This window comes from Poecile atricapillus, chromosome 21 (assembly GCF_030490865.1).
Source record: "Poecile atricapillus isolate bPoeAtr1 chromosome 21, bPoeAtr1.hap1, whole genome shotgun sequence".
Classification (NCBI taxonomy): Eukaryota; Metazoa; Chordata; class Aves; order Passeriformes; family Paridae; genus Poecile; species Poecile atricapillus.
Genome location: NC_081269.1, coordinates 8,397,773 through 8,411,250, shown reverse-complemented (window position 1 = coordinate 8,411,250; position 13,478 = coordinate 8,397,773). Strand labels below are relative to the sequence as shown.

Sequence of the window (13,478 nt, the reverse complement as noted above, 5' to 3'; positions counted from 1 at the left end):
TCCCAAACATGCCTGTGTGAAAGTTAAAGTGCTTCAGGCTTTAAAAAAAATAGTGTTTGGTTGTCACTCATTTATTGAACTGAGAAATCTGGTAGGGTTTGAGATTTTGTTTTGTTTTGTTTTGTTTGTTGTTGGAGTCAGAGGCACAGAGAATATCCCTGTATGTGTGCTGACAGGCTCTAACACTCAAGAGAACACTGAGTTTAACCTGAAACCATGGAGAAAGATCCTAAAACTAAGAAGAAACTGAGAATGTGTGAGTGTGTAAGTTAGATAGAATTATATTAGGTCACTGGGTGAGAAAGTTTGAATTTGGGGTTTAAGCTATATTAGTGAATAAGAGACAACATGGAGGATTTAGGGTGTTGTCCCTTTCTCCTTCTTCTAGGATTTTTGGGTAACATTAGAGGATTGGGTGGAAGAATTTGTATTGCAAGACACAGGTGTTTGGTTATTGGGCTACAAGTGCAAATAAGTTACTTGGCATTTCACTATTAGGCATGTTGACACTTAAAAGACCTTGGAGAGATACTTAGCATTTTGTAGCATGTTAACCTAGTGTACATACTCCTCACTGTCTGTAAATATAAATGTAGATAAGGAAGAGTAAACAGCCCAAACACAAAACCAGTCTCGTTAATGTTGGTCCTGAGGAAAAGAACTGAGCTATCAGTGTCACACCCTGACAGTTTGTGGGCTTTTTTATTTTGTTGGTTTTTTTTTTTCTACAGTAGCAGTTGGGATCCCTTTCACAAACTTTTGTTGATCCTTGCCATCCCATATGTACATTAAAACAACATGTAACTTAAGGCTGTACTGTGTTCTCAGATTATGGCCTGCCTCATCCCTGCCATGTGTCCTTGCAGTGCTCTCTGTTGTAGAAAGAAGTGACTAGAAACTATACAAAATCTTGATTGCAGGCAGCAACTGTGAAGCTTTTCAAGAGGACCTTTAGTGTGGGAGAAGTGCTACCAGTTAAAAAGGAAGAAAGAGGTAAAGAATGACTTTGTAGTGCAGTGTAGTCTAAGTTGTTGAATGCAGTTCTGTGGACTGAGGTCCAAAGAATCAGTCACAGTGTCACCTTGTCCTTGCAGAAATGTTTTTAGTGGTAGGAGGATGGGGCCAGTGCCCACATCACAATCTTTTGGTAGATCCAGGCAGATCTGAGAACTTTCCCTTACAGACAAGGTGCTTCCACCAGAGTAAAGTTCCATTCCTGGAGTGCAGTAACCAGGTGCTGTCACACCCCGGTGCTCCGAGCAGCTCAGGTACAAATGGCAGCTGGGGAGAGAGACCCAGTGATAACTGCTATGGGAAAATGACAAGTGGAGCTTGCCTTGTCCCTTTGAGTTGTCCTGGTGCTAGTGAATTGTAATAAGTGTCTGGCACACATGATCTCACTGGCAAGTGCAATTAGCCAGCAGAATGTGTGTGGTGCTGACAGGATGGAGGAGGCTTTTGCTGTTTCATGGATGAAGGATGTTCCTGTCAGCCTGATCTTCCACAAGCACTAAACATATTCTCTCAAATTCTGTTTGGAGAAGAATGTGTGTGAGCTAGTGCTCACTTCCTCCTTTCTTAGGACAATTCATTCTTACTGCTGCAGTTGCTTTCCAGGAGACCTTGACCTTCAGATTACTTCCTTGTGCCTGTTTCAGTGGGCGTAATGTTACTTTTTCAATATGCACAAAAGCTTGGTTTTTTAGTTTGTGCTGATGGAGCATAAACCAGGGATCAAGATGTGTTTAATTTAATGATTATTGCATGACTCAGCTACATACCAGAATCCTCCTGAGCCTTAGGTGAGGAATGTCTTCCTGGTTTATTTTTAGCTGCATTGGTCTGATGAGCAGAGCTACAGTAACATCTAATTCTGTAATTGTGCAGTCCTGGGCTGTCCCTGGGCTAATGCTGTTGCAGCACAAACCCCTCAGTGCTGCTCTCGTTATTGTGGCGAGGTTCTCACTGCAGTATCCTCCCCTTCCCATTTTGAGGACTGGATGAGTCCATGAACTGTTTCTACCCTAAAAACTCTCTCTGTGAGAGTGAGGATCAGGTGGAGAGGGAAAACATGTGGCTCGTTGTGTTGCAGTACCCAGGTGTGCTGCTGCTGCAGGCTCCTGCAGGCAAGGGCACCTGCCAGCTCCCAGCTGGAAACAGGCTGAAGCACAGCCTCTCTGGAAGCCTGGCCTGGAGCAGCTGTGCTTTTCCCTGAGAAGTCCAGCTTGTTGGCCAGCAGCATTGGAACCAGTTTGGAAATGAACACTAATAAATGAAACATTTCTACTGCCAGGAGTAAGGTGTTGTTTCCATCTGGCTCGTGACAGACACTTAAAATCTCTTCTAGTCTGAATTTTTTTCTGTGGATTTACAGGAATGGTTTCATATCCATCCATTGTTCTTTTCCTTTGGGAAAGGCACTGGGAGTGTACACCACAATTGCTAAGAGCCTCTGCAATTACTTTTGCACTGTGGTCACACATCAATTTGAATACATTCCTGCCTTCTTATTTACATTCAAAGCTATATTGATTGAGGATGTTACAGTAGCTGGAAGCTGGATAATGAGGCTGTATTTGTCCATCAAGTGAGTTTATTTTCTGTGATTTGGCTGGAACTCTGCAGAGCTGATGTAAGTGCAGAGCTGTCATGAAACTAATAAAAGTAATTTTACTTAGTGTGGAAATGAGAATGGGCACTGAGACAGAGTTCAAAATGTCATTTTATGTCATAGAGATTCATTGGTATTTCAGAATGTGTTTTTATAAAGCTGTCTGTGACAAGGAACCCTTTAAGATCTATCTAACAGAGTGTATTTTAGGTAAGTTGCTAATTAATCTTGGTACTTTGGCAGTCTCCCCAAAGGGATCAAACATACATAGACATAATTTTACAGAACTGAAGCAAGTCTGTGCCAGAGCTGCCATCACCAGAAAGAAAAATATAATCCAAAAGTCCTGCCAAAGAGGTCTTGGCTAGTTGACAGTTGTCCTTCTGAACAGTTTATGTTCTTTGTAAATATCTTAAGTTAAAAATTAATTAAACTTTAATACAGCAAGAGCAATAAAAGTGCTGCAAAACCTCAGGAGCCAGCACCCCTCTGTGTGAGTGTTTGTGAGTATTTCACTTCATGCTGGGGGAGAGGAATGGATCCCCACATTAATGCACCGTGCCCTGCCTGTGTGCTCACAGATAGCTGCCAGCAGGTAATAGAGGAAGAGCTTGTTATGGAACATTTTGCATAAGCTGTTACTAAAAATGAAGCAAAATAAACCTCCCCAGATAAGAACCAGCACCAGTTCAGCTGTTTGCATCAGGAATGAGCACTGGGCAGGCAGCTGGGCAATAGGCCATGAGAGAAAGGCTCCCTTCCTCCAGAGCATCCTCTGTCCCTTGGCACAGGTCAGACACCCTGTGCCTGTGTCCTCTGTAGAGGTGTCACTGGTGGACAGACCTTCAGAAGGTGAATTGTCCACAGGCAGTGAGATCCAAGGGATGCAGTGCTGGAGAAGCTGTTGCCTGTCCAATCCATCCTTTTCATCTTCCTTGGTTCAGTATGTGCCCTCTCCTCAGTAAAAAGAAATCATTTGCAGCTGGAAAATCTCCATCAAACTGACTTGCTTTGGCTCCAGTCAGTGTCCTGTTCCTGTTTTTGTTTTGTGTAAGGTGGTGGTCAAGGGGAGTCTGTGTTTTGCAAGGTGAAGCTGAACTATGGGTGGGCTCTTGGGGGTTTTTGATCTATTTCATCACGAGCCAGCAAAGCCCTGTGCCATGAACTAGCTCTAGACATGTAAACTGTCCACTGAAGTTGAAGGGAAAGCAGTTGAATGCTTAAATGTTTTGCTGGGTCAGAGCCAGAGTGCTTTACATTTTTGTGTGGAGATTTTTAGTTCCCAGACCTTTAGGATGGTTGTGCATTATTGCATCCCAACCTTTCATTTTCGAGTGTTTCTTGCACTAGGATTGCACAGAAAAACCATTTTCCTTTGGTGAGCAGGAGGACATTGACAGCATCTGTAAATAGTCTCTGATGTTCTTTGGAAATGTGTCTGATGCCACAGCAAAACACATCTCCCAGAGGAACAGCTTTCTAAGCTGTGTTTCTCTCTTACTTCTGTGAGATGGTTGAAAATTTGAAAAGGTCTGTTTAAATTTTTCAGGTCCTCCTGCCTGCATTTAAAGCTGAGTGCTCGAAATCCCATGGCATGAGTTCTCACTTGTATTTGCATTGAGAACTTGGTGTGCAGTTGAATGTGGGACCCCTGTCACTGAACCTGCAGGGTCTCTTGGGAGCATCATGCATGTTGTGAGCTGTTTATTGGTTTATTTTTCCTTCACACAGGTTTTTTTTGTTGTTGTTGTACTTCTTTGTGCCTTCTAATGGCCTCTCTGTCTTTTGCCAGAAGTGTCTAGCAGACAGTTGTCTGTATTGCCCACAAACAAATCCATAGTGATACCAGGCATTAATTGACTGGCACAGAGACACTGCCCTGTTATCTTTATATTCCACCATACTCAGTGTAGCACAAGCAGAACATGAAAAACCTTCTGTTTGCCTCTTTATTGTGATTCTGGAAGTCTAGTATGTATTTATTCTGCTCACTACTGTTTAGATGACTGTGTTGATGATCATGTAGCAAATCCTCAGTAATGGAGGAAATATTCTTATCTGTTGCTGGGAAGAAATAAGAAAATTAAAAGGTCACATAAACTTTAATTCTTGCTGTAGACACAGCAGCTGGTAAGAGCTGTCCAAGGAGGGAGGTGTTCCAGCCCTGCATGTAGGATGGACTTGCTGAGTTAGATCTAAACCATATTGCAGTGATTTTCCAACTCTGAGTAATTTCCTAGCCTACTAAATTAAACTTGCCATCTGACACGTGGGGAGTTGATAGTTTTAAAAAGGTGAGTTGATAGTTTTTAAAAAGAGATTGAACCACCCCAGTGTGTTGTGCTCAGCCTCCCAAACACAGCCCCTCCAACAGTTTGAGGAGTAGGTGTTTGTGTAGAGCAAATGGGGAAAGTTTGCCTGGAGACAAGGTCATTGCCATGTATTTAATAATGGCATAACAAACACAGGAGGGGAAGAAGTGGCTGTGGTGTGATAAAATTAGTGACTCTCAGTCATATGGACTCAAGATATATTAATATTGCAAAATATAAAAAAAAAATCAGGATAGAATCCTGTTGAAGTTCTGGGGGATGATTTATGTTCTGTTTACTGTGAGCTGTGGGATCTTGGTGTGGGAGTACTAGGAGGTGTGTTGGAAGGGTGTTTTGTTGGCAAATGAAAAAAGATTAGGGCTTCTACAGCCTAAAATGAAATACCAATCTGGGCTCTGCTCACTGACAAGGATGTCCCCAAGTGTTTGTGTACTAAGTGGCAGGTCCATTTTTGCTGTAGTGTGGGGGTGTGGGAGTAGTGGGGTTTGGCTGCTTCTCTTTCTGCTTTCCCTTGGCACATGTTAAAATGCCACTCTGCAAAAGTTGAAGCACAGGAAAGGAGTTCAGGTAGCTCTGCAGGATTTCTCAGCAGCCTCTGCACAGAACAGGGTTTCCAGCCCTGTCCCTCTTCCCAAGGGCACTGTGCCCTCTGTCTTGTCATCATGCCTCTCTCAGTGGATTCTGCAGAATGAAAAGAGGTCTGCTGGTGAGCATCTAAAAACAATGAATCTTCCAAGTTAACCCAGTACAATTTCCAATTTTTTAAATTTTTCTTTTATTTTTTTTTTGCTGAGCAATGCTTTTTATTTCAATATTCCAAGCTAACAATTTTACTGATGTGTGAGTACCTTTTTCTTATACTGCATGAAAACTCAACTTAAGTGGTTGATGTTTGAGTGAATTTGAATTCTAATTTCTCATTTATCTGCTGATAAATGTTCTCAAAAGATGAAAACCTTTGTTCTTGCAACATCAAGCCTGGTCTAGTGTAGCAGGGGCAGCAGCTAAAAGCACACAGTGCCTAGGCAACATGGGCTTTTTTTAAACATGTGCTGCTCTTAAATCTCCTAAATTATTAAATTAGACTTCAGCAAAGTCTCCTTAAATAGGCTGCATTATGCTGTAGCTGCTTTCTGAATTGCCTCAAGAAAATCCTATTGCAAGTCTCTTCTGAATTAAGGGTTTGTTATGCAGAGAAGACAACTGGCTTGGAAAATATTGGGAGGAGCAGTGAGGGTGAGGCAACTGGGGGGACAGTTTTAGTTTTGGTCTTGGTCTTACCAATGTGTGTGAGTACCTTGAAGTGTCAGAGGAGCCTCTTGGTGTTCAATACTACAATATATAAGTAATAAATAAAGTTAAATATAAATTGATAAAATTAAAGCTTTGGGGATGGGTTGTTTTCTTCAGTGTGGGAGAGGGAGGCTTGGTTGCATTGCACAGAGTCCATTCCTGATCTTTTCTCTGGTCTCAGTAGTTCCAGTATTCCCCACCAGCATTTCACTCCTGTAACTGAACATTACAGGAAGGATAAAAAAAACATCAGAGGTCATGGATGCTAATCTGTGTTCTGCTGCTGATTTATCTTGTGTCCTCATGGCTCACTTAATTATGGCTTCTTTTCATTTTCCAAGAGTTTAGGGTAATCATATATTGACACAGGGAGCAAGCTGTGTTCCAGTGTCCTGTCTGTCCCAGAAGTCTGGAATGTGTTGTATGGAAACACAGACCTGCTTGAACCTGTGATGTTTTCTGTTTGATTGCCTTCAACTCTGGCTCAGGACTTCCAGGGATTTCTTCTCTTTGCTCACTGTGAATTATTCAGTAAATAGCTCCCTAGAAATGACCCAATAGAAGTTTTTAGCCTACTGCTCCATGTTTTTCAGGTGGCTTCTGTTTGACCCAGGGGGTCCCTGGAGGCCAGGTTGGGTATCACCAGGTTGCTTTTATGTGTGAGGTCTCAGACTTTTTTAATCTCAGTGATGTCTTTCATAAGGAGCTTTACAAACTTTGCTCATTTGTTTTGTGTGGTATGTGGTTAAAGAACAGCAGCCATTGCTTTCTTTGGATGAGATTAGCTCTTGTAAATCCTTCTGATTTTTGATATTTGTAACTGCATTCAATTTTGGTCTGTGTGATGGCAGCTAGAGGCAACATTTTTTTCTTTATATGAGTAGAATTTGCTCACTAACTCCATGCTCCTACAAAAAATTCTCCCTTAAGTCCTCTAAGCTATTTCTACTAATCCTCATTACTGTATTTTGTGCATTTCTCTATTTTGCCTTTGACTAATGCTGCATTTTTCTTTTGTACCTAAGAAAGCTTTAAAATAGGAATTCTGGAATAGAAAAGGATATGTAAGAAGATTTCAGATTACTGTTGGTTTTCTAGTGGCCATTCTTTTCATTGCTGTGTTAATGTAGAGGCTTAATGAGCAAGTTTGACTCCAGGGCAAGGCCGATTGCTGCTCTGAACAGCAGTTCCCATCTAGTATGCTTTTGAAACGAAGCATTTGCTATCCTGACAGCTTCTGTTTTTTATTATTTGTGCCTAGTGCATTGGTCAGGGCACAGTAAAGGGTGCAGTCACTCAAAGGTGCTGCCTGAAAACTTGAGGAGACTGACAGTGGTGCCCTTGGAGCAGCTGCCAAAGCATGTGTTGGACATTCATGCCTAAATCTAGAACTGTAATGATCCCTCCACTCCCCTTTGACCTTTTATTCATGTGCATTCAACCAAAACCCACCACCCTGTCCTGAGGGGTGACTCTGTAACAACCTAGAGAATGTTTTCAAACAGAGCCTTTTGCTGAAGGAAGGCAAGTGTAGGTTGGATTTTAGGAAGAAATTCTTCCCTGTGAGGGTGGTGAGGCCCTGGCACAGGGTGCCCAGAGCAGCTGTGGCTGCCCCATCCCTTGAAGTGTCCCAGGCCAGGTTGGATGGGGCTTGGAACAACCTGGGATAGTGGAAGGTGTCCCTGTTCCTGTTCTGGTCCTTGGCAGGGGCTTGGAATGAGATGATCTTTAGGGTCCCTTCCAACCCAAATCAGTCTGTGACAGACTTGTTTGGTGAGGATATGCAGCCTCTGTAAGCTGGCCTCCCCTGGATGGTGTGTAGCTGTTTACTTTAGCAGGGAATTTACATGGCTAACACCTTCCCTGGAATTTCATGTTCTTCTCTCCCCTTTCTCTTTCAGGCCATGGCCTGTTTGCTTCTCCACAGAGTTCTGCTACTTCATGAACTGCAGCTCTTCATTACAGAGGAGGAGTGGGAGGACTTGATCACCAGAAGCATCAGCCAAGTGACAGAGGTAACAAACTCCAACATGTTTGAACTACAGATGACACCAAAAGGGAGACGGAGCTTGAATTTTAGGAAATACACTCATACTGATCAAAAAAGAATGGAACAGTATTGTGAACATTAATTTCAGGGTATATCATGCAAGTTCTGTATTGGAATGAACTTCAGGGCCACAAAAGTAGAGCTGAGATGCACTGGACTTTTGATTCCTGGTGCATTGCAGGCCTTCTGGACCAGACTCCCTTGCTAATATTGTTCATCAGGGAAACCTTAAAATACATTGGAAAATACCTTTTGCATAAGAAACAGTGACAGAAATTGCAGGGCTCCTGAGTCAGTGGCAAATTGTACCTGAGGACAGTGTTTGGGTGCAGCTGTTATGTGGGAGATGAGCTGTGGGACAGGAGGTTGAAGAAGGAAATGCCATTCACTTTTATTCTTGTGGATTGATGTGGGGGGAGCCAAGCAGCCAAATTAATGTTGTGATGTGGTGACTAAAATTTGATGACATGGGAGATTCCAGTCTTGGAGTTTCTATGGAACTGTAATAATGACCTCTTTCTAAGGGTAGCTTTCATTACTTATTTACTCAGATGCTGGCTACATGGTAATTTAGGCTATTCTATAATTTTCTGTATTGAAACAGAGCAACTAGATTGGTTTCTTTCTGTCGAGGAGGGACAAAATATAAGCAGGTTTAAAACATGGAATTTAAAGATGTTGCTTATTATTCTGGATCCTCAGTTTCATTAAATACTTTTTATTTAAAGATTACATCAGGAATCCAATGGGTGGAGTTAGGTATGATTTTGGTTCTCAGCTACATAAAACCTGCCACTCCTCCCAGCTTGGTCATTTCCATGTTTCTCTCTAGCAGCTGAATGTATGCAGAACTCAGTGATTCACTGGGAAACCACAAACATTTACAGTGCCTTCATGTTGTTCTTGTCAGGGAGAGTTTAGTAACTCGCAAACCATCCAAGATTATAATGAGCTTTGCTATTAAAGTTTCCTCAGTGCCTCTCACTTCTGTGGTCATGTGTGTTTAAAGAAAAATTCCTGAGAAATTCTGTCAGTTTGTTTGGGTTTCCCAAGGTTTACCCTGAGGGCAGGAGGCTTTCCATACTGTTAAGTGGCAGTAGCATATAGCTGCTGGTTCTCTTTTTGGCCTGAAAAAGTCCTGAGATAACTTTTTTACAAACTGCTGTTGGTGTTCATACATGTGGGGGTTTTGTCTCCATTCCTCCTGCTTCCCTCATACATTTAACCCAGCTGGTGGGGCTGGGGCAGCTGCACATTAAATATTGCTGTGGTGAGAAGGGGTCAAGGACTTGATATTCCACATGATGGTTTTGATTCATAGCCAAAGGCTGGCACTTGTGCTGAAAGACTTTCTAAAGCTGCAGAAGGAATTCTGTGTCTTTCTGGCGGTGTAGAAATGCTCACTTCTCTGAGTAAGAGGTGTAAAAATGTGTAGTGGCTCTATGGTGTAGTAAAACAATATTCACAGTGTCACTGATCTCTTTTAAGAATGGTAAAAAAATCTCTTGTAGTAGAAGTCAGAGCCTGGGAACTGAGGAAATTTAGAATCTGTAGAAAGTATGTATTTGTCAAAGAGACTATTCCACCACTAAAATAACTTGCTGAAAGTTTACTAGCCTGAATCTCCAGGTGGAAGTTGTGTGCTTGGCTGATGGAGAAGCTGCAGGTTGGGTAGAAGTTCCAGGCCTGATGTTGAAGTTATGGGATGAGTTTGTGTGGGAAGAGCTTGGACTAAACAACAGCCCTTCCTGCCACTGCTGTCCTCACATGCTCCTGCTTAGCTGGAGGACTGGGAGGATGTTTGCAGAACTCTGAGTTTCTCCTGCAGCTCAGTCTCATCCCTTTTCTTCTGAGACTTGTTTCCATGGGCCATTCTAGGTCAGCTGTGATTTTAGAGGTGAGTGTGTGAGTAGATGCTGGCAGATGTGGGTGCTTACCTATGAGAACCTGGACTGAAAGCTGTGGGATGCTGTGGAAAATGATATTTATTGCCCTGCCTTTGCTTGAAATGTCTGTATTTGTCATTGGCCATTCCTGCCATTGTCCTTCACAAATAGCTGTTTTAAGAGGAAAAAATGATAATTGAGAATTTTGTGCCTTTCTTTGACCCAGGGAGAGGTTTGCAACTCTTTAACTGATGTGCTCTTGTAATTCCAGTGGTGCTGTTGCTCACAAGGAGATTGTCACCTGAAGGCTCTGCCACACTCTGTCCTGGGTCACATTTGCAGCTAGGAGGGTGTAGCTCCCCAGGTGCAGGATTGCCCTGGCAGGCTTAAGGCTGTCAGAGAAGACAAGATATTATCTCCTGGTGTCTGCCTGCTTATCCTGCCTTGCCTCAGGGATTGCACTGCATACCTGCTGAGATCCCTTGCTGAGGAGCATCCTCACCAGGGAAATTGGGATGGGTTAGGCAGTGATATGAGCTGGAACTGGGGGAGAAGCAATGTGAGACAAGTGCAGTCTTGGATATCACTGAATTATGCAGGCAAAGCTAAGAGGCAGATGAGGGAGAATCAACGGCCAGGAACATTAAGTGAAGAGACAGATTCCTGAAATAGCAGCTCTGGCTGCTGCGAGGCAATGGCTCTTGTGCTTACATAAGCTAACTTGACCTTATTTGTTCCCAAATTGTTTAAGCATGCTTATAAAACAAACATGGCTGTGGGGGATCCATGTTTGCCCTCTCCTCATGTCAGTGAGGCAGGTCTCCATGTCCCATCAGGTACTTTGGAGCTGACTTGTTGGTGTGAGAGCCCTGCTCGCTGTTGGTGCTCTTGCCTCGTGCTGCTGGGTCATTTGGGCAGAGCGTGCCATCCACAGCCCTGCACTGCAAAGCTGAGGAAGCAGAAAAACAGCTCTGGCACACTTTTGGCCTCTCAAGTTACTTCACACAAAGCAGAATCTTGCTACAGTTGTTGGAGTCTGTTCTAACTGGGGGTCTGGATGGCTCCCTTGTGTTCACGGTATAAAGAAACAGAGCTGCTTCATGTTGTAAGTGACAGAGCTCACCTATTGTGCTGTAACATTGACAGAAACATCTTCCTCTTGGAGAGCTTTGTTCTTTATCAGTTGGTCTCAAAGTGCTTTACAAAGGAAGTTCAAAGCAGTGAGTTGTTGATGTAATGGAGAAGGTATTTTGCAGAAACCCAAGACGTAATGGATTTGGTTTGCTGAAGCCGTTCATCCTGTTTTACAGGTGACACTCCTCAGCTGGGAGCTGAGCCAAGAATCAAACTTGGGTCTCCTGAGACATCTCAGAGACCCTTTTTGTGCATGGACAATCTGACCTCTGACAATCTGTCTTTTAACTTGGCTTCAGAACAGCCCTGTGTGTTGGACACATCCCTGTCCCGTGGTCTCTTGTGAGCCTGCCCCAAATAACACAGTGAAGAACTTGCAGAGCCCGAGAGATCCAGTTCCCCATTCCATACAGGAACCTCTCACTCAGTTTTGGTGAGGCATCTCTGCTACTACTGCCCACACACTCTTTTTACTCTATCCAGCATCTCTCAATTTGATCTTTCAGCTCTCCTGGTTGTCACTGTAGGCACGTTTTGGTGTTTGCTTCCCTTGTTAGATATATTTATGTTTTCTTTTTATATGTTACAAAATTGCTGTCTTGGCTTTGGAGAGATCTTGAACCTGTACCAATTTTTCAGTAATAACTCACTGACAGATTCAGGGCAGGAAGTTCCAGGTTCTGAATACATAATTTTATTACCATTTTTTGTCATGCATTTCCTAGGGACCAGCTTGCCCTCCTGAACTGAGGTGTTCTGTGTAACTCCCAACTTATGCTGAAACTCCCAGTTATGATGTGAAAGTCAAAGGAGATGGGAATAGTCCAGAAAATACATGTTTTGATGGCTGTGAACTTCAAAACAGCCCTCAGAAAACTTGCTAAAACTGCTTCCTCTGGCTTGAACACAATGGTTTCCTGAGGGTTTCCTTTGCCTTTCTTCTGCAATAAGTACATCATAAGAAGAGACAAACTTTATTATTGATTTTCCCTTTGCTTTTCCATATCATGTGGAAGTTACCTGAAGACCATGGTTGTACAGCATTATAATAAAAACCCACTGATTGTTAAGATGTTGGCAGTGTGCAGTTCTTAAAGAAATCTGAGAAGCAGAGAACTTTGGATCCAGGAATGCCCTCCTCCAGAAACAGCCAGAGGCTTTTGGAAGCAGCGTGTCTGACATAAGACAAAACCATCTCTGCCAGCTGAATCCACATAGGGTGAGGCAGGAGCTGTATTGCTGTGTTGGCTTGAGGTGAGATGGGAGTTCCAGCTGTGAAAATTGCCTCCATAGTTTTTCCTTTTGGAAAATGACCTGCCCAGATTTGCTGACAGCTCAGATGTACAGACATGATTTAACCATCACAGGTATTGCTGAGCTGGAGCTGTAACTGAGATGTCCTGTGAAATGTTCCTGAAGCAGCAGAGTAAGAAAAGCAGAAAATGGGAGAAAAGCAACATAAATCAGCAAATGATGCCAGTGTAGCTGTTGGTTATAAATCATGTGGTCTCTGCTTTTAGTATTGTGTAATTGAGTTGTGTGACCCTTGGGCTGGTAATGTTTTCAGAGGCCAGGATGAGGAGTTGGACACCCCTGGAACAGCACATGGCAGAGAATCACAGAACAGGTGGTTAGACAAGTTCTTCTGGGTTTTGCTTTCACTCTCCACCACTGACCTGTAGCATAGCTGGAAGCAAATCCCTGCTCTGTGCTTCAGTCTTGCTATGTAAAACACATCTTTACCAGCCTTGTGCAAGTGTTTATGATCTGATCAGTGTTCAAGGCTCTCCCAAGGGTGCTGCAGAGGACTGAAATACTACTTCTCTTTTTAAGGCATGTTTGCCATGTGTTACAGTTTGCCATCTGTTACATAATAGCTTTTTCTTTGATTTTATGATTGGATTCTGTACATTCCCCAAATAAAATCAGGGTGGGCCTGTAAAATGATTAACCTCTGCAGTTGGGGTGGCAGAGCTGATTTCCTCTCTTGGGGACCTGAGTGAGAGAGCAGAACACAGCATGCAGACAGTGATTGGTACCCTGTGTAGCAGGAAGTTTTATAATTACTTGAGATTAAGTTATATAAATCTTTGGGAAAGCTGCTTTTGACTTTTGGATGCAGTTCCCATTGAAGAGGCTTTGGATGTCATTCCCTGGGAGCCATTTCCTCA

At 43.0% G+C, this 13,478-nt stretch overlaps 1 protein-coding gene across 1 annotated transcript in view; it reads left to right on the top strand.

Moving 5' to 3' along the window:
* MYBBP1A (MYB binding protein 1a) overlaps positions 1 to 13,478 on the top strand; it is a 37,364-nt gene that overhangs the window by 20,247 nt on the left and 3,639 nt on the right. The window contains exon 24 of the mRNA XM_058854353.1: positions 8,139 to 8,252. Coding sequence (XP_058710336.1) covers positions 8,139 to 8,252 — 114 coding nt within the window. The remainder of the gene's footprint in view (positions 1 to 8,138; positions 8,253 to 13,478) is intronic.